This window comes from Filicampus tigris, chromosome 10, assembly GCF_054856515.1.
Source record: "Filicampus tigris isolate MCC_2025a chromosome 10, RoL_Ftig_1.0, whole genome shotgun sequence".
NCBI lineage: Eukaryota > Metazoa > Chordata > Actinopteri > Syngnathiformes > Syngnathidae > Filicampus > Filicampus tigris.
In genome coordinates, this window is record NC_141226.1 from 24,275,168 (window position 1) to 24,299,498 (window position 24,331).

The following is a 24,331-nucleotide window of genomic DNA, read 5'->3' on the forward strand; positions in this document are numbered from 1 at the left end:
TAAATTTGAAGACTAAAGTCAATTTAAGGAAGTAAATAAAAACTTTATGAAAACATTAGTATCAAAGTACTAGTATCAAAGTCCCCCAAAAATGTCCATGAAAAAATGTATTACACTGAGGTGGTTCAGATCATGGATGGATGGATTTTTTTTCTCCATGTAAACTTTTTTTTTTTTTCTTAATTTTTAATAAAGTCAATTAAAAAAACCTAACTGTGCTAGGGTATCAAAAGTCGGGTTTCAAACGAAGGTTGGGCTTGGTTTCAACGTAGGTTTTCAAACCGTGGGTAAGGTTTCTAGTCAGGCTTTCAAGTGTGTAAAGTTATTCCTTAACTGGGTCAAGTCAATCGGTTAATGGTTGATCGGGATTTCAACCGCTGAAAAAACAGGCACGCGCGCGTGCGCACACACATTGTGAGCACTCATCAGCGTAATAGACGAGCGGCTTTTATTTGAGGCCAATCAGAAAGTGGCTGATGGAAGGCCGAGCCATGACAAAAGTGCATTAGCAACACCGACAAGAGGAGGAGGAGGAGGAGGAGGAGGATGAAGATGAACGAGGCCGTCCGAACGCTGGCGGAGACGAACGTGCTCGCCCGCCTCCAATTGTTCATCAAAGCGACGGGCTGATAATTACGACATCATTCATTATTGATCGCTGACACTTCAACTAAGCGCACACACGCAACAACACGCGCGTCCACAACCATGACGACAAAGACGACGCCGAAGATGGTAAAAATGATGATCGTGGCAACGATGATGATGATGACGATGACGATGATGAAAATGATGATAATGGAGACGACAGTTTGAAATCCTCCTTGGAAAGCCCAACCCTCATTTTCAGAAGTGTCCTGAATGAAAATGAATTTTTTTTTTCTCCTGGTCGCGGTTTTGGCTGGAAGGAGGCGTCAAACGTGTCGGCCCAAAAGTATTCTGAAATGTGCCCCCCCCCCCCCCACCCCCCCTATTTTCTGGCCGTCTTTCCACGGTCGCACTCAAGTGGAAATGAAATTGTCTTCCTTTTTGGCGTCTTGACGCTTTGCGATAAGACCTCGCGCCGTCTTCTTCTTTTTTTTTTTTTTTCCTGCGGACGTGCGGCAACGGGCATTGGGCCGAGACGCGTCTGTGTGGAGTGAGTCTGGTGTCCCGCACACGCGAGCGCCGGCTATCTGCGGCGCACGCCTCCTCCTTGGACACTCCAGAGCGAGCGCTCGCACGTGTGGAACGGCAAAGTCCAAACTTCCAAACAAAATGGCGGACTTCCTTCCTGTGTCTTTCCCGCCATGGTTTCTTCAGACTTTTTGTGTCTCCACTCCACATGATAGCCAGTTCAGTGGCTGAATTAAAAAAAAACAACAACAGACAAACAAACAAACAAAAATCAGCACTTTCGCATTCATCCAAGAAAGAAAAACGTTGGACTTTTTCAAGTGAGCTTTCGAAGGGCACCATTAAAATGTCCCCAAGCGAAATGGCTGAGCTTCTTTGTCTTTTCAGGCAGGCAGGGCGTCCTGGTCTACACTTGACCACTTTTCACGCTGTGACGGGAATCTGTCTTCGGGCTCTGAATGACTCCCCCCCCCCCCCCCAACCCAAAAACCCAGAGGAGTGATAGCATGTCCATTTTGGAGTTCAAACCCACAACAAAATGCTAACTATACCATAAATTGCATATCGACATTTTGTGCAAGTCCTCAATTGCATTCCTCAAAAACACGCACACACACACACACAAAATGCAATTAAGCGTGAAGTGAGGGATCGCAGTCCTAAAGTGAAAATGTCTCAAAGGGTGTGCGCGTGTCTAAGTCTAAGCGTGCGCGTGTGACACAAGTGACAACAAGATTACGACCCTGAGCGCCGCATTTGTGCTGCGGGCTCATGATAGCGTGTTATTAGCGTAGCACGCACGCGGGCGCACACCAGCTGACGGCTGCTCTCGGTTGAGTGCGCGTGTGTGAGACTGAGGAGCAGGTGACTTTTTGGTCTTTTGTTTTGTGACACTCAGACGTGATCAAAATGATGCCGAGAACTTGAAGCGTCTTTCTTCTTCAATAACTGTTAAATATATTTTAGAATATCAAATCAAATACTGGAGGGCCTTAATTGGGGCGACAGACACATCTGAGGGGGCTATAGCCCCCCCAAGCCCCAGGTTAGCGCCATCCGCGGGGATGGCGCTAACCTGGGGCCCTCGAGGAACAGGATTGAAGACCGCCGACTTCAATACGATATATTATCATAGTCCTCCTTCTTCTCTTCATTTATTGGCGGATTGCAGCTTTTTGGTGCATAGCGCCACCTACTGTACAAGAAGCGCAAAGCATTTGTTTGCATAGTCAACGCAAGCAACCCCGCTGTATTCACAGCCACGAATAAAACACGGCAGACGGGCGGGGCGGGTTGAGCGCTCCGCCCACACTTGGCCTCGTTAGTGACCGTCACGCTGACGGACCAAAACACACTTCCGTCTGCGCTTAGCGTAGGGAAGGTTGTCATCATTCGCCAGCAAGAACGGGCACCCGACAGTGACGGGCCTTCCGTCACAACAAAGAAATGTACAAAACAAAAAAAAGACACTTTAATCCAATAAAAGCTTTGTTTTTTTTTTTTATCCACTTTCCCATAAAAAATACATTCATACACATTTTGCGCATTTTACAAAACAAGTAAAAACAAAGCGTCACATTTGATCATCCAAACAAGTCACATGGCAAATAAAAAAATAAACAAAAATAATACTTGTGAGTGTTTACAAAAACACATTTCAACAATTTGTTATCTTTTTTTTTTTTTTTTTTTTTTTTAACAAACCCCCACATGGTTTCATTGGTCCCCAGTTGAAAAAGGGCCTTCTTGGAAAATGTCTGCAACAAAAAACACTTTTGCTTTGTCTAGCTCGCCAAGTGGAAGAAAACAAAGAACCAAAACAAAGAACAACGGCCGCCCTCATCTCGAGGAGGATGAGTCGCATGCTTGTTGTCGCAGCACAAGTCGCACTTGTGTTAGCCTTTAGCTTAGCTTACGTCAGCGCTATGAGCCAAACGCCGTCCGCAGTCTGCACCCAGCTCCCCGGTCGAGATGAGATTTTTTGTCAGGTTTTTCTCGAGAAACAAATGGCAATATTACACCATTAAAGTTGTATCGTTTGACTGAAAAAGTCATAAGGCTATCAGATTGAAGTCTTTTTTTCCTAGCAAGTCATCAAATTAGGTTGACGGGTTTTTTTTCTTCTTCAAAGTCTTGAGATTGAAGTCATACCTTCATTGCATGAAGAAATTAGTCATATTTTTGAACAAAATCTCAACGTTCCGAGATTGAAGTCTTTTTTTTTAGCAAAAAGTCATCAAACTCTAAGATAAATGTTGCGTTTTTTTAGGGGTAGAAAAGTAGTGGGCAAGATTTAAATCTTTTTTTTTGCTGAAACTGAAATTTATGAGATTAAAGTTTGATTTTTTTCTGGAAAAAAGTCATAATATTACAAGATGGAAGTCATTGTTTTTGAGAAAACATTGAAAATTGCTTGAAAAAAGTTTGAATATTTTGAGATTAGTCGTACCTTTTTCTAGAAAAAAAGTCACAGCATTACAAATTCAGACTGTATTTTTCACTTTTGAAGGAGAACCTTTGTGCGGCCTTTATTTGGTTGCCGTGAGCGCTTTGAGCTAAACGTCACCATCAAGCGTCAACACGAGGACAAACCGGTCGAGCAAGTTGGGCGCACGTCTGCAAGCGAGAGGAACAACAATGTCGTTGGGAAAATTGTCACACGGTCACAAGTTTCACGTTTAGATGAATGCTGTACAGTGTACAGCAACATTTATTTATAGTGGGGAAAAGTCACAATTTTACAAGAGGAAATTTTGCTTTGAAAAAAATTCAAGTATCAGGTTGCAATTTTTTTTCAAGTTGCTCCATTAAAATATTTTTTGTAATGTAATGTTACTACATTTACGTTGTATTTTTTCTTGAAATGGGGAAAATCAGTCGCAATATGAGAATACAGTTGGATCTTTTTCGAGAAAATTCATCATTTAATTAGCCAATTGGCCTTTTTTTCCACCTAAGAAATCAACAGCTTTAAAATGTGATGTTTTGGACAGAATTAAGTCTGAAATGTTCAAAGATTCAATTCTTCTTTTTTTTTTTTTTTTTCCTGAGGAAAAAAGTCTTAACATTACAAGATTAGTCCAAATGCAAAAAGGTCAAGTCAAAACGTACCCCCCTGTACGTACGGAAAAAGTCACATTTTCACACGTGACGATTTGTACTTCTTATTGGTCATCTTATTTTGAAAGCTCTCTGGCTGACTTTGAGGCCATGGTTTCCTGCACGGTAGCAAAGGCCGCAAGTGCCACACACACATTCCCGTCTGACTCAGTTGGAGTAAAGAAAAAAAAAAAAAAGTCAAACATGAAAATGTCTGTCTTGTCTTTCCCACTGTGATTTTATTGTGGCGGGGGGTGTAGAGGAAATGAGTGTCTGTAAAGCTTTTTCAATAACTGCATGTGTGTGTGCGTGTGTGTTGAAGAGGACAAGACAAGGCCACTTGCGTAAGGCATCAGGAAGGTCAACAGTGCACTTTTTTTCTCTCGCTTTAGTTTCGACATGTACAAGCCAAAGAAAAAGTGAAGGCAACTCGCCTCAAAAGACGCTCTTATTAGTGGTATTCCCAACAAAAAGCCTTGTTATGTGGTTTTTGACAATAGCAACATGAAGGGAGCTGCTCTCCAACGACGTCATCCTCCAAGCGCAACAAACGCGACCAGACCCCCAACGAGCCCAACCCGGGACTCATGCAACCCCCCCCCCCCCCCCTTCCCTCCCCACAGCATTTACACGACATCCACACCCAGTCAACACGCTGCAATGGGCACGCAGGGACACTAGTTGGCGATGTGACTTTCGGGGGAGGAGCCTATCAATTCACGTGATGTGTTGTCGTCACGTCAACAAACGGGTGTAGCCTTTCGGTTCAAAAAAATCATGCGGCGCCCCTTGGAAACGCTGGAAAGAAAAAGCAGGAATTAAAACAAAACCCTGTAGATGATGGAAATAGTTGATTTCAAAAGACTCAAATCCTTTTTTGGAGTGTGTGCTTAAGTTTGAATTTTACAAGATTCAAGTCAGATTTATTGTATTTTTAAAAAAAACGGACTGATTATTTTCAAGATGGAAAGATGTAAAAGTACACAATTGAAGTTGGATTTCTATCTGGAAAAACGTACATTGATTTTTACTATTATGACATTAAAGTTGTATTCTTCATGAAGAATGAACATGTACAAAAAAGAATTACAAGTATGAAGTTGACGTGATGAGGTTAAATTACATTTGAATGAGAAAAGTTGGAAAATGGCATTTAAGTTAAGATTTTTTCTGGGAAAAAAAGTTGTCATACTGCAAAAATTTTCAAGAAAGTCATATTTCAGATTACAGTCAGTTTTGGGGGATTTTTTCTCAAGGCAAGTCTTACTTTGTTGAGAAAAAAAATGTACTTTTTATCCGGATAGAGGGTTTTTTTTCCCAAAAAGTCAAAAAATGAAACCATTTTTTTTCCCAAAATAAGCATATCGTAACCAAACATCTTCAAGTTCAATTTTCTTTCTCTGAAAAAAGTTGTCCTATTCCAAAACAGGTCAAGTTTCTTGAGAAAGTCACAATAAGTTTGTCAGGAAAGACATGTGACATTAGTTAAGTATAAAGTCTTGTTTTTCAGAGGAAAAAAAAGTTAACAAAATTGTACAATTCCTTAATTTTGAATACATTTTAACGCGACAAGATTTAAGGTTCATTTCTTTGAGAAAAGAAGTTTTAATATTACAAAAATAACGATTTTTGGCTGATCAAAAAAGTCGAGTTTGGCTACAAAGATTAAAGTCAGATTTAGTAGCGCGGTAGCGCGGAAAAAAGTCTGAATCTCATGAGGCTCAATCTCATTTTAGGACAGAAAACATCTTCATTTGACAATAATCAAATGAGATTTCTTTCAGGAATTAAAAAAACTAAACAAAACAAAGTTGGTATCCTACAAAACTGAAGTCAAATTTTGGGGCGGAATAAATTGGTTGTTTTTTTCCAAGAAAAAAATTTGCAAAATGACCAGATTGAAATGAGGAGGCAGATTTTCCATTCCAGCGTGTCCGTGACCCTCCTCAGCCCCTTCCCACTGTTGACGTTCATCATTTTGATTTTCTCTCCCTTGCTTAACAAACGACAAAAATGACCTTTCTGGCGTTTATGTTTTCAGACAGGCTACGTCATACATTGCACAATTATTAGCTGCACCAAAAAAAAATCCTCCTCTGCCTTTCCTATTTTTTTCTCCTTTTTTTTTTTTTTTTTTTTAAATGAGCAGGAATCTGTAGTTCCACCTCCAGTCCTCCAGAGGGAGCACAAACAAACAGAGAAGCCCTCCTCTGCTCTCCAGGCTTTCTTCTCATTCACTCGGGAGACAAAAAGACGCCATTCGTCCACCATGCACGCCGCACTTCAGCAAACCAGCGCAGGCATCCGCAGTCCAAACAATTTGCCGCCGCCCCCCGAAAATTCTCAAGATCCATCGGCCAGGGGCGGGGGGCCGTCCCTCAAAAGAAAAAAAAAAAAAAAGCGCCAAACACCATACACGAACTCCCGTCCTTTCCGATACGTCCCTGCTCCAGCACAGCGAGGTGTCGGGGGCACTGAGTACAGTGCAAAATGAGAGCCTGCGTTTACGTCCTGCTTTTCCCCCCCGCTGACCGGAACGTCCTCCGCCGCGGTACGCCGCCGCGGTACCCGGTCGACACGCCCCATCGGCCTCGCTGACGCCACACAGGTCAGGAAACATCTGCCCGATTTGTCCCGCTTGGCCTTCCACGCCGCCGCCGCCTTAGATGTGCCGCTTCATGTGTAGGGCCAGGTGGTCCGAGCGGGAAAAACACCTGAGCAAAGGTGGGGAAAGTCAGTGTGGGCGGGACAGGCCAGAATGATAAACAACATTTCCCTTTGTTTGAAATGGGACATTAGCATGTAGCATTAGCGGAGCAAAAAGCTATGTCAAGAAAATATCGTTTTTGGCATGAAAAAAGTGACTTTTGTCGCGTTACATTTTGCCAAGAAAAAAAGCACTGCGAGAAAATTCTGAGATTAAATTAGATTATATATTACATTTTTCTAAATTACAAAAAAAGTCATATTGCCTTTGATAAAAATAACTCATGAAATTAAAAGATTCAAGTCCGACTTTTAGAATTTCCTATTTTTCCAAGGAAAATTTCAAAACCTAAAAAAATAATCTTAAATCCCGTGTAATTTTCTAGAAAAGAGGTGTAAAATTACAAGACTAAAGTCAGATTTATTCTTGAAAAAAAATCTGGAATTTCAAGGGTAACATTAAGAAAATTGAATATTGCAACAATGAATTGAGATTTCTTTGAGAAAAGTAAATTGTGATATTACAAGTTTAAAATCTGTCAAATCAAGTTCTATTTTTTTCAAGACCAAAATCCAGCTGTTATAAGAACAAAGCGAAAATCTTTTTTTTCTCCCCAAAAAACCCCACAGAAAATGACGAGGCTAAAGTCAGTTTATTATACACTTTTTTCCAATCGGTAAAAAGTGTGAAAACACCTCAGCAAAGGCAGGCAAACTTGTGTCACGCTAGCGTGCATGTGACATCTCCATTTCTTTGATATGCAACATTAGCATTACCTGTGAAGCATTAGCATGTAGCATTTGCATAAAAGAGAGAAAAACATGACAAGATGTCATTTTTTTACTGAAAAAAAATGTTGCAATCGGATTCATGTCAGATTTTTTTTTTTTTTAAGAGAAAAGATCAAGTTCAAAGATGAATCTTTTTTCTAAAAAAAACATTAGAATAAGACTGAAGTCAGATTATTTCCAAAGTAGAAAAGTGTTGATGGGTACCTGTCACAGTGGCTGCATTTGAACGGCTTGGCTCCGGTGTGCTTCCTGAAGTGGCGCGTTAGCTCGTCGCTGCGCGCAAAGCGCCACTCGCAGCCTTCCCACGAGCATCTGTACGGCTTCTCGCCTGCCACGCAAAAGCACAAAAAACGCGCAACCGCGTAAGCACAAACAAACACGACGCAACAAAATGGCGGCGGGAAGTAAACAACTCCAAGTCCATTCGTTCAAATCCGCATCACGCGTAGTTGTTATGCTTGCAGACGGCGCTGCTTGTTGCTCACGTCTGCATAGCATTATATCGTTTTCATTCGCTAATAGTTGTCATTACATAACATACAGTACATGCAGTTTTTGTCATGTCATACACTTATTCATCTAATTGTGCCGGTATAGTTTGCAACGCTGCTGACTCATATCGGTGTACTATCAATGTTTTATATTATTGCTAATTTATTCATATGTGTGGGTTTTTTTTTCTGCTACTGACTGTTGCCGACTAGTGCCGGTTGAGAAGAAAAACCAGCTAGGGTGCTGTGGTATGCAGCTTATGTAATGTGTGTGTGTGTGTGGTGGCATTAATGTTGGGGGGAGTGGGGAGGGGGGCGATATGAGCCTCCGCTCACATGGTCGGGCAAGGATGCGAGGAATGCGACTTCCTCCGCTAATGGGCGGCAGTGCAGCTGTAAACAGCTCGCTTGCGGGTCAAAGTTGACGAGGCTCACATAAGAACGGTGACGGCGCTCGCGAAGGAAAAGGCAAAGAACGCAATTGCCGTGGCGGCGCTTTGAGCCCCCCCCCAGGCGGGCCTCCCCAGGGTGAAAAGTGAGCCGTGTTTGCAGGCTGAACGTGACAACATCAAAGGATACTTGCCTCTCTCCAACTCCAAAACAAAGCATTTTGACAAAAAATAAACAAGCCCCACAACGACGGCTCGTAACTTGAAAAACTGCAAAGTCAGGTTATTTGCACCCCAAGGGACGAGTGTATTTTGGGATATTGCGGGTTAGTCGGGTGTCCCGTGTGGTGCTTACCTGTGTGGGTGCGCTGGTGCGCCTTGAGGTGAGAGCTCTTGGTGTAGACCTTCCTGCATCCGTTAAAGAGACACCTGTGCACTCGCCTCCTGCCGTCGGGCGACGCCTCCCCGCCGGCGGGCCCCGCCCTCTCCGCCCCGCCGCCCGTCCGGCCTTTCCCCGCCGCGTGCGTCCCGACGCGGCCGCCGCCCCACACCTGCCCCCCCGCCGGGCCCTCCTTGGCCAGCTCGGGCGAGGAGGGCGGCGTCCCGATGATGGCGGCGGCGGCGGCGGCGCTCAGGTCCTCGGGGCCGTCGCCCAGGAGCTCGGCCAGGGAGCCGGCGGCGAAGTCCAGGACGGGCGACAGTTCCTCGGAGCTGTCCGACGCTTCGCTGCTGGCGTCCGAGTGGAAGCAGCAGCCGGCGGCGTCCCGGCTCTCCGGGGGGTCCTCGTCCTCCTTGGCCAGCTTGGGGTCGGCCGCCTTGTCGCCGCACGCCAGCATCAGTTTGCTCCACAAGTCCTCCTGGTTGTCAAACTTCAGCTCGGACGCCGACACGTACGGCTCGGCCTGCAGGTAGCGCTCCAGCTCCAAGCATGTCTGGACAAAAAAAAAAAAAAAAAGAAAGAAGGAGGCGAAGATGAAAATGTGGTCATTATTTCAAACAAACGTGCAACTGACTTTCCAAAGTCGATAGTATGCCTGTATTTGCGACTTGTCATTGACGCTAACCAAAGCGTTTGACACGACAGGCAGAGTTCGTATTAAAGCACTTCAATGTGGCACATTGCCATGTTTTGATTTAGAGATCAAACTGCATTCTTCATAAATCCCAAAAAGGTTTCGTGCTCGAAAATGCTGCTTTAGGTTCAACATCTTCAAATGTGGAGCACTCACTGAAATGCAAACGGTCTGCATTAAAGCACTTCAGGAATTTTAGTTGGGCTTTTTTTTTTTTCAGTTTTGGATTCGGTTGTCAAAGTGCTTTCTTGAACACGAGCATTTGTTTTAGTGGTTGAAATTTGAAACGGGCGCTTGTTCAAAACGGTGAAATGCCACCGGACCACTCGCTGAAACTGAAAGAGTCTGCGTCAAAGCATTTCATGGCGGCACAACTACATTCATTTAGATCCCAGATTGCATTACTGAACATAAAAAACAAGCTTTGGCGGGTGAAATGGCTTCTTCTTGTTCAAAACGTCCAAATGTGAAGTGCTCACTGAAATTGAAACAGTCTGCATTAAAGCTCTCGGTGATGACATGAACATGATTTCTTGACGCCAACTTGAGCATTCCCGAACGTAAACATTTGTTACGGCGGTTGAATCTCAAAAGAGTGGAATGCTGGCTGGAATTGAAAGAGTTGCCATTAAAGCAATTCAATAAAACGCAACCTTCGCTTAGATGTCAAATTGCATTCCTGAATGGAGAAACAAGTGTGAGGTTGTTAGTTAGTTTGGGGTTTACATGTCAGATTGCATTCATGAACAAAAAAAAACCCCAAAACCGTTTTACTGGTAGAAATTGCTCGCTCTCGTTTAAAAACGTTCAAATGCGCGGCGCTCACTGAAACTGAAGCCGTGCCCTTTATGAAAGCCCTTGGTGATGAAACATGAATTCTTGCATTCTGAGCATAAAAGTCAGTTTGAGTGGATTCCCGCTCCTGAAACCCCCCGAAAGAGGCTCGCATTTGAGCTCCACGCCGCTCCTTACCACCTTTGCCATTTCTTTGGCACGAACCAGGAAGAAGAGCCAAGGCGTCGCATGCTGATGTCGCACGCGTGGACCAACATTGGCGCTGCAACGTTCCCTAGTGGCGTCTGTGGGCCAAGTGCTTGTAGATCTTTTAGCGCCATCAATTATTCAGCATAATGTGGATTTAATAATGCATTTGGAGGCACGGCTAGAAATAACATCGCACGCCGGGGACCTGCGAGGAGGATGCTGGATTCAGGGAACGGTTGCATACGTGTGTGCGTGTGTGTGTGTGTGCGCGCGCGGCGGGCGCTCCATAAAAAGCTCCGGCATGAATACTGCAAGATCCACTTTGGGAATGTGTGCGGCGGGCTTCGGTGGGTCCGGCGTGGGCCAAATTCCGACGGCAGCAGATAACTGGCGGATGACTCATTAAGGGAATCTGCAGCGGCATTCCCAGACTCAAACGTGTCGAGGAGAAGAATGCGGACGCCGAGTTCAGAGGCGCATCCCACTCCCAGTTGGCGCAAACCAAAGTGGGCACTTCATCTGCCGGCCCGCCTTGGGGGAGGTCTGACAGAAGCCGTTCCGCTACGAGCTCAGCATTTTTCATTGGAAAGAAGGAAGCATTGAAACAATAACAAGAGCGCACTGAAATTCAAAGAGTCGGCGTCAAAGCGCTTCGCCGCGGCACAACGTTCGTTCTTCATTCAGACGGGAAATTCTATCGTTGGTCACTTGCATTGCTGAACCGACTTAAGTTGTAACGGTTACCGTTCAATTTGGTGCGGTTTAAAAAGAGCCGTCTGAACTCGAAAGAGTCTGCATCAAAGCACTTCACCTTGGCACCTTTGCATTGCTTCATTGCGATGCCAAATTGCAGTCCTTAAATGCAACGTTCGTTTTTAATGCTTGAAACTGCTCGTTCCTGTTCAAAACAGTCCAACTTTGAGAGCTGACTGAAATTGAAAGAGTCCGTATTAAAGCACTTCACGATGGCACATTCATTCTCACTGATTAAAGCGCTGCAATTTTGAGTTCTTCAATATGATGTCAACTTGTTGCTGAAAAAAAAAAGACTTTTCGTTTTTCCTCTCTTGCGTGGACTCACTTTAGCTGTCAGCATGCGCGGGTGCACGTGTGACAGCTCCACGCACGCGCATGTCGACCCCCAGAACCTGCCTTGGGGGAGGTCCGACGCAAGCGGAATTCCACTGCAACACTCTCTCACTCTTTTTTTTTTTTTTTTTTGCACCACGAAAAAGCCACTTGCAAAAAGTGGAACTAATAAAGCCAGCTGGTCGCTGTCAGTCTGTGCGCGTGCACGTGTGACAGCTCCTTGCACGGGCACGCACGTACGTCTTTCACCGGAACTTGGCTCCAGGCTGGCCCGACTGCCTTGGGGGAGGTCCGACCCAAGCGTCATTCTACTAACTACGCGAGGATTACTGTTATTATTTTCATTTCTATGACAGCACAAAAAAAAAATGGTATCGTAGAAATATCGTGGGCTGGGTAGCTGTCAGTCAGCGCGCGTGCACGAATGACAGCTCCGTGGACGCGCGCGCACGACGGTTGTGCATGCAAAGTTTGCCAGAGCACGCACATCGCCAGGGCGCAGCGCCGCGTCCAAGTGACGCAACAAGCCATCAACAAGTTGGCCTCAACTTGGGACTCTTTTTGGGGGCTCTTTCAAACATTTGAGGGCGCCTTTTTTTTTTTTTTCTTTTTTGCTCTCGTGCGCTTACCTGCTGCCAGTACTCCTCCAGGGACGGTAACGCGGAAAAGTATCCGGTGTCGTGCACGATCTGGAGCTCCTGGAAGATGCTGCACATGGGGATGACGTCCATCTCAGCGAGTTGCCTGGTGGTCGTCCGTGCGTGCGTCCGTGCGTGCGTGCGTGCGTGCGCGTGTACGTCGCGCAGGTTCCGGAGCGCAGCGCACACTGACTGAAGTCTGCTCCCGAGTGTCAGCTCCCTCTAAACTCGCCTCTTCCTCCTCCTCCTCCTCCTCCTCCTTCTCCTCCTCGGTCTCGCGGTTACAACTCCACACGAACATGCACCACGTGACGTCGTGACGTTGCACTGCGCTGCAGCCAATGAGCTCCGGGGAGCGCTCGACCCGCCTGCCGGTGCGGTCGGCGCCAATGCCTGCCCGCAGCCGGAGCCTCTGCCCCGGCCTGGTTGGTTGCCGAGCCCCGAGCGGCTCCCGCTGCTCATTGGGCCGCGCCGGAGCTATTTTTAGGCGGCTATATAAGCGCGCTCAAGCAGGAAGCAAAGCGCGAGCGCGCGGAGCGCTCCGAGAGCGCTCCGAGAGACGCGCCGAGAGACGAGCCGAGAGACGCGCCGAGAGACGAGCCGAGAGACGCGCCGAGAGACGCGCCGACTGCGCGCGGCTCGGCGCGGCGACTCTCCGGAGGAAGGAACAGCTGCAGCGGCGCAAATGCTTCGAGCGGGGGACAGGCGCTCCTCTCCGGCGGTGGAGGACGCGCAAGTGCCGCGAAGTCCTCCGTCTGCCGGAGGTCTCAACATGATCGTCGTCTGCTTTTTTTCCCTATCGGCCATCTTTCCCGCTGACATATTGACATTATGGAACAATATTGTACGTCCAGGTTCATGCAGGAATTGTTCAAAAAAAAAAAAAAAAAAGAAATAGAGACTAATAAAGAATAATAAAAATATACTTGAGAATAACTTGAAAGTTAGTGACATATACAATAAACGTGTGATATATAAGAGAAAGCCATTTCTTTCATACCAAATATCGCACAAGTTAGTTGAGCATGAGAAAAACACGTTTTTAATGGTGCAAAACGTCTGGCCTTACAAAAAGTGATTTCCCCCCACCATTAAAGTTTTCAAAAGTGAGACTTTTAAAATCAACGGTTGAATTTCAAAGCAATTATTGTAATATTAAAACTAAATTGCAAAAAAAAAAACGTTTTAACATCTGAAAAATTTGTTTTTTTCAGTTTCAAAACCAAACAACACTATCTTGAGAAAAACCCCAACTAATCTCGTAAAACAACAACTTGTTCACCCTCGCATCAAAAAGAAAGGATTAGACTTTTTTCTTGGGGAAAAAGGACCAGTGTCATCCTTTTTCCCTTTTCAGTGTACAATACTCTCCTCTACGCAAAAATGTGATTGACAGACTGTGGTATTTATGCCGAGGCTACAGGTGGCGCTGTAAGCGCTAACCGCGAGCTCATTGGGCCAGTCGGAGGCTTGACGAAAGTCATTTCCCGGGAAAAGTTACAACAGCTAAAAGGGAGAAGGGAGGGAAAGCTGTCTTCTTGTTTCCAGATGACATTTCCAAGAGAAAATTCCAGAAAACAAGGTCACGCATCCCTGCAAAGACCAGATTTAAATGCCCCCTGCACCGACCGCCCTATTTTGCAGTAGCCTTCATGAATATTAATCAGAGGTTTTGTGGTTCCATACATTGTCGATTTATGTTCTCGATTAGTGTCTCATTAGGATGCCAACGTCAAAGGTGCGTTTGGGGGAATGTCACATCACATTTGATGAGCCGCATTTCATGCCCCCCCCCCCCACCTAACACACAAAAGTCATACTAAAGACAACGTCATTTGGTCTACTGAGAACCGGGGAACTTGCAAGAAATTAAACCAACAAAACTCAACCAAACTAAACCGACTAACTAAATCCAACCATCCCACCAAACAACAGCCAACCAAAACCAACCAACCAATGTGGAAAAAAAGGAACCAGCAAACAAATTAAACCTACCAAACAAACAAACCAATCAACTATCAAACCAACCAACTCACCAACACCAAACACCAAACCAAAAACAGCAAACTAAACCAACCAGCAAAATTCAAGGATTAGCCAACTACGAAACAAACGCGCCAAATAATCTGGCTATCTCTCTGTATGTCCATCCAATTCCCTCTCCCTCCCAAAAAACCTTATCGGGTCAAGTCAAGTCACATGTATTTATATAGCCCTTAATCACAAGAACGTCTCAAAGACTTCAAAACAACACAACTTTTTGGATGAAAGAAAATCAAAGTCCCCCCCTCCAAAACAACATTTTACATTTTCTTAAAAAACCTCAAATCAGGAATCAAGAATCCTCTTCATAATCCAGGATGGTCACATGTCCTCGCCCCCCACCCCCACCAAAAAAACAAAAACCCAACAACCCAGCAGCGACTTCATGCCTTCACTAGCAGCGATGCAGGAGGGACCTGTGTGACAAAGCGTCTCTATGGCGACCGTATGAGCGCCGGGTGGCTAGAGTGTGCATGGCCACACGCGCACACACATTTGTGATTTGTTGCCTCACTTTGAAGCAAGCCAGTTGCAATATTGATGCAGACGTACATTTTATGACAAAAGTAGTAAAATGCGCCACTTTTCCACCGTAAACTTTACGACACTTTATTGTCTCAAAGTAATTAAGAGAGCATTAAGTTTAATGTGCGGCGCACAGATCGGGATTACACACAAACACACGCGCAGCAAAAAATTGCTCATAAAACATATTTACATTTAAATATAAGCACTGTCAAAAAAGAAAAAAATGTAACTGAAAATTTGAGTTTTGTTGTTTTTTCAGACTAAAAAAGGTCAACATTTTCCATCATTTTTTCCCCATTTTTTAAAACTTTTTTCCTTTGATTGCGGACATTGTTTTTTTTTTTTGGGGGGGGGGGGGGTCTATGGTAGCAATGGCAAAACAAAAACACGTCTCATCAGCAGCTTTCTTTTCCTTGCTCCTAAATAATAACAAGTGTATTCAGCATATCGGCTTTTCATTTGGCTGTTTTTATTTCCTGCTATCTGCTCCACAGATGAAACATTTTGTGTGTTTTTATTGCTTTGCTTGTCTGGAAAAAAAAATCTAAATGTGGAGTAACTGGTCTTTCATTGGAGAGCAGCGACTCATGGTCATTGATATTGTAAAAGATGAGGGCAAAATGAGATTTGGTGATCAAATCCTGCGTTTTGAAGGTGAGGCCCCCCAAATGTTGGCTTCATGCGTCCTCCAAATTCCTTCACTTGCGCTTGCCTGCGAAAGCACAACGATGCCAAACAAGGAGCGGCCGATTCCTCACAACATCACATGACGGCGCGTTGTTCTTGTTGTGGACGCCGACTTCAAATCATCACAAGACTTCTTGAAGGACAACAATTGGATTACAAGGCCGTGGACGATTGGGCACAGTGGCGTTTCTTCCCAGAAGGGTGCGGCCAAAAGACGGAAAAAATGGAAAAAGTCCATTTTCCGCCGGAAACAAGAGTGGGCAGATTTTCTACATTTGTCGGGGTTCTTCGTTGGCTTCCTTTGTTTGATGGACAACAACAATGCACTGGAAAGTTGGGGGAATAAATAAATAAAAACAAATCAGGCCTTGGCACCATTTTGACGGAGCCGCGTGAAATTTGGTGGGCGTGTTTCTCATAAGAGCACACACAAAAAGTCTCAAGGACCCAAAATTGAACCGACTTCTCGGCCGTTTGCGGCACAATTATTGTCTCGTGCAGGTGTCCCTAATAAAGTGTCCAGCGCACGTGTGCGTGACGGGACAACGAAACGACGCGTTTGAGCCTCTGGAATTTTGCTTTCACATTTGCCCGCTTCGGATTTTGCGCCGAGGACATTTGGCGCATTGAAACGCTGCACAGTGTATTGGTCAAGGTAACGGGCGGACGCTGTTCGTGCATGGTGGGATAAAGATGGCTCACCACCAGCACCATCATCATCATCATCATCATCACGCACGCACGCACGCACAGAGGAATAAAGTGATTCCAGATGACATGAAATAAGCTGCGTCCATGTTCAAAGTGATTGTCTTTGATATTCATTCAATTGCAGCAACGTGGGGTTGCCATGGTAACCATCGCATATTCACTGTCCAATATTTGGTCAGCCCTGTGAACAACAGCAGCTTGTTAGCCGACTAGTTGCGGGGACATGCAAAAAAAATGGATTTTTGAAATATTCTCTGAATAAGGCCTTTTTTTAAAGGCGGCCATTTTTTTCACCATTCAAGCCATATTGGCCGCCCTTTTCAGAGCCTTCTTTCAACACAATATTGTGTTCTCGGACAAAACGAGAAGTGAGCCCTGCACAAAAACATAACAATCTTTTCTTTGTGCCACATACTTACTGTCTTGATGCCATATCACACAAAGTCTCTCGTTTGAGCGCGAGGCGCCTAAATTTGTCCGACTTCCAACGTGTCCTCATTTGTCTCGCTAAAACGTCGAGACTCATTGCCTGATCTTTGTCTTCCACTCAAAAGCGGCGCTGGGCTCCAACCCAAAGCGATACAACGGCGCCATCTTCGGGGATCGGTTGGTCATTAAAGTGGTTCACGACACCTTCCATGTCTACCTGTTGAAAAACATGAATTTGTCGACGGCTAGCTTCCAGTTGATGAATTTAAAGGTCCACGCCAATCAATGAGTTAAAGACAACTCAACCGTAGTGTGTTAAAACCCAACCAAAAGTCCGACTGTAGCATTATGTACAGTCAGAAGATTGACTTGAGCAATTGATGTCACATCTTGGAACTGTGAGGCGTATGCCACACAAGGCTTTGAGGATTCCCATCTCAGTTTTGCGTAATTCCGCTTGCTTGAGCCACTGACTTGGCGGCCGAAACGAAAGCTCGGATTGCCTTTGACGATTGTACGTTTTATTTTTGTACGTAATTCTGCCAACTGACTAACCGACAAAGCAATCAACGCAAGAGCAAGGTTGCGCGTCTTTTTTTTGGTGGTAATCCTGCTTGCCCGACCAAGTTACTAAATTACGTTCACGTTTCCTTTGACCAGTTTTCAAGGAAATCAGTCGTCTAATTATAATTTCCCGAAAAAGTAACTCTGGATAAGGTTACCTTTGACTATGTTTCATGGAAATGGACAAAAAGAGATTTTAGCTTTGCATACTTGTGTTTCCTTACAAACCAAGCGACAAAGCAGCAAACCAATCGAACCAACACCAAACAACCGACCGACCGACCGACCGACCGACCACCAACGTAAACTAATCAAGCTAGCCCAAAATGAACAAACGAGCCAACCAAGCCATCTTGGACACGTTTTTGCGGAAATCAGTTCTCAGGTTTGCATAATCATTCTTCAGCCTGACCAACCAACCAACCAAGTAAACTTCGACTGGGTCTCATCTTGTGAAGGCGACAAAGTCTTTTTTTTGCGTGCCACTGCTTACTTACTGAGCCACTTTTCAACAAAGCAGCGCTTTGTTTTGAGCGGGCTTCACAGTGAAGTGAGCGTTGTCGTTTTTGCATCGTCCTCTTTGGCACCTGACTGATCGTCTGACTGACAAACTTGGGTTTGCTTTGAAGAAAAAACAAAATCAGAAATTGTCCATGTAATCCTTTGTACTAACTGACTGAGGGACCGACTGACTTGCACTCAGAGTGACTCACAGTGCTCAGTTATCATTTGTAGGCGTTAGCAAACAACATCCCAGCCGAGTGGCCCGCATCCTGTTGTTGACGTGAGGACAGGAATTTCCCCAATGGGAAATGCGGCCGTGCTATAAATAGCAACATCAGGTAGCTGCTTGGGAGCCTTATCTGCCCGACATCTTGTTACACCGCTGTGAAATGTCGAGTTGAGTGGGATGCGCGCTGCGCTCGTCGTCTTCTACATCAGCTGCACTGTGACCGATGACTGGAATTTTGCACTCTTTGTTTTCACAAACGACAGGATAATATTGCCTTATTGCCTGCCGTACAGCATTTTCAACATACTCGCTCAAGCTCACGTTACCTTTCGTGAGACATCCAATTTAAAAAAAAAAAATAGAATGCGCCCAACAACAAAGTAAAGCAAGCAAGCAGCGAAATCACCCCCCAAATGAAACCAATTTAAATCAACAAAACAATCAGGCTAACTAAACCAACAACAACCAACCAACAAAGTAATTCAATTGAACCAAACAAGCAAACAAGAAGCTAATCAAGAAACCAGTGGCCGACCAACAGAGGAAACCAATAAACCAGAAAAAAGGAAAGCTGACCCACGGGGGAGGGACCTCGGCCAGGAAGCGTTGCGCGTAAGGGAGGGAGGGAGGGCGGGTTCTTGGACTTGGACTCGGACTTGGCATGTTTCTGCCTTGAAAGCGGTTACACACACGGAAGAAGCCAAGAGACGCACCAAGCGAGTCACCAACCAACAAACAGCTGACCAAGCAAGCGTGTAAGCAACTAAACCAAACTTTGGCTCCCCCCCCCCTGCCACACCACTTACTCCACAAGAAGCGGTCTCAACCAGAGAAGAAGAATAAAACACAGGAAGTGATTCACATTCAAAGCAGGCACCATATTCTCGGCCCTCACTTGTTCGGCAAGTCAAGATGACGTTTGGCTTGTGGTGCTTCACGTCCAGCGCGCTTCACACAACTCTGCGCGCACGGCCGATCTTGTCACGCAACGTTAGGCAACTTTGCTTTGCGTTTTACGAGGCGGCCGAGCGCGTGCGTGCCCGCAGAAGGTCGTGATGGGAGTTGTGGCGCGCTCCCACGCAGCCCAACCCCGGCGGCGGCTGCGAATGCCCCGAGAGGAGCCCCGAGAGGAGTCCCGAGAGGGGCCCCGAGAAGGCCGAGCCGACCCAACCCCCAGCCTGGCTCCGCTGCCACAACGCCGACTAACGGGCGGGAACGTGACCCCTTTCTTCCCACTGTAACAGCGCCAAAAAAACACCGCCCCTTTTTCCTTCTTCCCCCGCACTCCGAGGGGAATCCTCCATTCCACATCCGGTCCGACCGACTCGCATGCGACACAGCTGCAGCTTTCTCAAGAAAGGTTATTTGGCAAAAAACAGACATCAGCGCAGACCTCCACCAAGGCTTCTCTGTGTTTCATTTCCATCGAACAACTCCATCTGCATCCGAGGGCTGCAAAATGTCAAAAGACACAGCAGCCCCTCCGGCAAGCAAGCAAACAACAAACTGAACAAGATGTTTTGTTGAAATCACCTTTTAAAACAGATCAGTACATCACATTTTTTTGTCCCAAGTGCCTCTCAAAACACATTTTTTTGAACTTTAACACTGAGGGTGAACATACAATACATTGCGACAAAAAGTGAAATCAAGAAATGAACACAAAACACGATATACAATCGGACTTTTACTCTGCCACTGTCATGTTCTGTCTACTTCGAAACTAAACCATCCACTAGAGCGAATCAACCAAGCGGCAAACGAACAAACAAGCCCAATAAAGGAAGCATCCGAGCTCCAAACTCAGCTAACTGGCCAAATGATGTTTCTAGACAACGGGCAACCGCCATGCAGTCAACGTGACCGTTTGTCGTCCACGACAAAAAACAAACAAGCCGAAAGAACGTCCGCAGCTGGAGGCTAACACATGCTCAACACGTGCTTAAGAGGGGGAAAGGCACTGTGGTTTGGTCGGCATGGTTACGAGGACAACAGGAAGTGAAAGTAAGGCGCGTCGCATTGTGCCATGTCATGTTTGTCTTTGACGCTCATGACTCGTGACGGCTAGTTGACTCTCGAGTCTCGATCACACACAAGAAGAGCGATTGGCGATGAATGAATGCTCAGAGTCCAGCAGCAAGTCATCAACGCTAAGGCTAATGGCTGTTTTTTTGCTTGTTTTTTTTTATTTTTTATCTTGCCCTCTTCCATCAACATCCATCATGAATAAAGCCACAAAAAAGTCCCAAGAAGACATGCCGGAAAGCCCTTGTCCCCTGGAATTCTTTTTCAAAACTCAGCCCACAAAGCCAGTTTACGGAGCAATGTGAAATTTGGTATGTCTATCATCGGTATACCCACCAAAAAAAAGTCTGAAAAAGCTATGCTAACCAACTGAGCTAAACAAAGTAAGCAACCAACTCGTTTGCAGGGATCCTCGCCGCTGAAATGTCCTTTTGAAAACTGAGCCCCGGGAACCAGTTTCACTCAGAAATTTGGTCGGCATGTCTAGCATGAGTAGACCCACAAAAAAAGTTTCCAGAAGCCACAACACAGAACATCTCGCAGATATTTTCAGCGTCTCCTCAAGACTTTGAAGAGGATATGGCGGTCTTGTCGCCGGTGGCTTTCAGGCTAAATGCTACAATGCCACCTAGCCTTCTGACATGTGACTGACTTTGTGTCAAGAAACAACATCAGGAGTGAGTGACGTCCCCGCCAAAGCCATCAATCACCAAGCACAAATTACAGGACGACCTTCGGCTGGCGACAACCGGCCGCGCGTCCAACAACAGCAAGGCGCACGTGTTTTGGCATTTGTGAGTCACGGTCGCCGGCGTCAACGTAGCATTAGCCGCGCCGCACCACACCGCTAGCTTTGGTCAAGCTTGTTTTGCGTCCTTTATGAGTCACGAGTTCACGACAGTTGTTATTTCGGGAAGGCGTGTGATCGTACATTTGGTGTGTGTCAATGTGTGATGTAGCGCGTACGGGAGCCAATCACTTTTGTTTGTGCTGCCATTGGTTTTCTTTGACTGCTGTGTGATTTATTTGAGTTTAAAAGGAACAAGTGATTTGCTCCTGATTTGAACATTGCTCACATGCCAGTTTGATGACATTGTCTTGAGGTTAGGCATGGGCAATTTGGCTTGAAAACAAAATCCCACCTTTTTTAAAATGTTTCCCCAAATCCCATTTTAATCGGGGACGTGCTTTTTTTTCTCCTCAGTTTGCCGTGCCCTAATGTGCACTTGCATCAACTTCCACAGGAATCACAGAAGTACAGTGATGCCTTGACCCGACCTTTGAGATTTGTCGAGATGCAAGTCATCGGCAGGCCAGTTTTTCTTGGGTTGCTTCGGCTTGCTGGCAAAAACTGGAGACGCAAGTGCTGACTGACTGATGTGTGTAACAATGCAAAATGCCACGAACAGGCTAATGAAACTAGCATCGATGCCCTAACCCTTCCCATAACAGATATTTGAGCACAAATAGTGGAACAACATACGTAGATAGATAATACAACAATACTCACAGGCATATTCCCCCAAATTTGGTCATAACTATTTTTTATATGTATTTTTTTATAAAGTACAATATTATAGAGTGCTATTTCCCCCGTTAAAAAAACAACACGCTTTTAGGAGGCTGGAATGGATTAATGGCATTTCGATTAATTTCAATGGGGAGAGATTATTTGACATTTGAGATGCGAGTGTGATCGCGGAACAAATGTAAACTCTTGTCTTAAGGCACTTCTGTACCTGTAAGTTAAAGCGGGAAAGAAAAGCTTCTTCCAAAGCTTGTTAGCTGTCAGCAGAAATTCCAGAAAGGCCCAAAAAAAGGGCAAAAGATGCTTTTGAAAAATGTCATTTTGTTTTGCTTTTGAATTAGCAAAATGGGGGGAAAAATCCACTTGAGTAGATATCAGATTTTTATGAGTAAAGTGGGTGATTTCATTTGAAGGCCGTATCGCGCAGCCCGAGTTGAGATCCAGTCAGACATTTGCACCTTCGTCGATGAGCGCTAATTAGCATCCAAGTCACGCGTCCGCGCCGGAAAATTCATTTCCCCACTCTGGCCATTTTGCTTGGGAGCCACGCGGCGCGACGACGCTGCCAGAAGCCGAGCGGGCGGCCGTCTGTCGCTCGCTCGGCGAGGTGGCGCGCTTCAAAGACGCGAGCGAGCGCTCGCTCGCTACCGCCGTGTTCGTCTGTCGCGCGTCGGCCGCCAAAAGCCAAAGTGGCAAATGAGTCCGAACGGCGTGGCACGCGCTAGCTAACGACTTACAATCACAAAACGGGGCGCCGTCCAATCAAAATGGCCGCGCCACGAGCTGTCCTCGCACCTGGTTGACGACCGCACGCACACACTCAGACACTCCCATACGCACACAGTTATACTCTCACAAATAGACATTAAACAGACACTCTTCCACACACATAGACACACACTCACTCAATGGCTGACTGACTAAATCAAACTCACACACACACACACACGCAAGCACACAAAAAACAAGACTTATTGTCAAGAGGCCAATTATCGGTAAAATGGCCGCGCTTTATCAACGCAGCGGCTGAGCACATGCTAGCTTGCGTTGTCATTCACGTGTAGCTTGGACAAAAGAATCGGGACACCTACAGCAAGTGGAAAAAAATCTGAAATTGGACACGTGCAAGAAGTGAAAAGTTGACGAAGATGGCACAATGTGCGTGTACAGGAGGTGAAAAGTGAAGATAGCGTAGACAAATTATTGAGACACATCTCGGAAGTGCAGCAACTGTGGTGAAAAGTCGCGAGATTTTTTTTTATTGTGAAACGAAAGTATTGGGACTCCTAAAGAAAGTGAAACAAAATTTTAGGCAAAACTTTTAAGTCACCTACAAGAAGTGGAAATGTGTAGAAAATGTGCAGTTTTCTTCTTTTTTTTTTTTTTTTTTGCTGCAGTACGATTCAACTGTTCTGGGAACACTGTGCAAGTTTTTGCCGTCCCACATGGCCGCAAGCACACATCCAACATGTCTGGATGCGATCGAGAACGGCGGCGATGACGACCGAGATGAAGACGACTCGGCAGACTTGAGCGCCGCGTCGGTCGGGCGGGTCAAAACAGGACACGAGCGGCTCCGGTGTCGGGCCAGCCGAAGCACGTCTGAGGAGACTTTGTTGCGCTCGCCTGGTTCTCATGAAGTCACGGCTTGACACTCGGCCAAGCGCGCGGGCGCGCACAAACAAAAACAATGCTGCCAAATGAGCTAAAAGCAAAAGAAGAAAAAAAGAGTGACTTGTTTTATTGGTCGCATGTGTTTGGATGGCTTGGACCGAAATGTTGTTGTTTCAGCGAGACTCTCACACGTCAAGCCGAGATCGTAAATCAGCAGCAAAGAGAAAGAACATTCCGGCATGCAGCAACATCCAGTCGCGGATTGGCGGCCAAGACCTTAGGGAGGAAGGTCGGAAGGAAGGAAGGAAGGAAGGAAGGAGGCAAGTCAGAAAGAAGTGAGAGAAAGTAGGGAGGTATGTAGGAAGGAAGGAGAAAGGGAAGCACGGACATAAGCAAAGAAGGAGGGAATGAGGGGAAGAAAGAAATTGTTTTGGAAAGAAGGAAGCAAGAAGTCACAACAAAGGCTAGGTGGTAGGGAAGGTGTGTAGGATGGATAGGAGTGAAGCAAAGTAGTAAGAAAGGAAGGAGGCAAGGAAACAAAGAAAGGAAGGAAGGATGAGAGGAGAAAGATAGGAAGGACGTTACAGCATGTAGGAAGGACAGAGGAAGGGAGAGCAGGAAGCACAAAAGTAAAAAAGGAAGTCGTCGTGGCGGCGCTAAAGAGGGAAGGAGGGAGAGGAAAGGAGAATGGAAGGAAGAAGGGAAGGATGAGAAAGAAGGGAGCAAAAGAAGGATGGAAGGAGGACAGAAGATAGGAAGAGAAGAGGAAAGGAAAGGGGAGGGAGGGTGGTAAGGAAGGGCGCTAGGAGGGAGCAAGGAGGAAAGGAGGGAAGAAGAGAAGAAGTCAAGTACAGCACAAATGAGAAAGGAAGTAGGGAAGGAGGCAAAGAAGGAAGGTAGGAAGCCAAAGGAGCAACTTTTTTTTCCCCACATGAATGCAAAACTTCACGTATGCTCACATCGTGTATTTGTTGTATTTGTTTCTCGGATGTTCTGCACTCCTGCCTGAGAAAACGTCTGCGGGCGAGCCCGCGTGGACTTTTTTTGGCCCCGGACGAAAAAGTTACGTAACAACTTTGGCAACACGTCCGC

General features: G+C 45.8%; 1 protein-coding gene across 2 annotated transcripts in view; it reads right to left on the reverse strand.

Annotated features, from left to right (window-relative positions):
* Positions 1-4,434: 4,434 nt before the first annotated feature.
* LOC147141480 (Krueppel-like factor 6) overlaps positions 4,435-24,331 on the reverse strand; it is a 79,221-nt gene continuing 59,324 nt past the window's right edge. Inside the window, exons 1-4 of one of the 2 annotated variants that reach the window (XM_086042182.1) lie at positions 12,369-12,983; positions 8,949-9,525; positions 7,918-8,041; positions 4,435-6,929 (exon numbers count right to left, since the gene is read on the reverse strand). In XM_086042182.1, coding sequence (XP_085898308.1) covers positions 6,878-6,929; positions 7,918-8,041; positions 8,949-9,525; positions 12,369-12,470 — 855 coding nt within the window. In that variant the 5' untranslated portion in view covers positions 12,471-12,983 and the 3' untranslated portion in view covers positions 4,435-6,877. Of the gene's footprint in view, positions 6,930-7,917; positions 8,042-8,948; positions 9,526-12,368; positions 12,984-24,331 lie in introns of those variants that run through there. The other variant, XM_086042181.1, reaches the window with a different exon arrangement.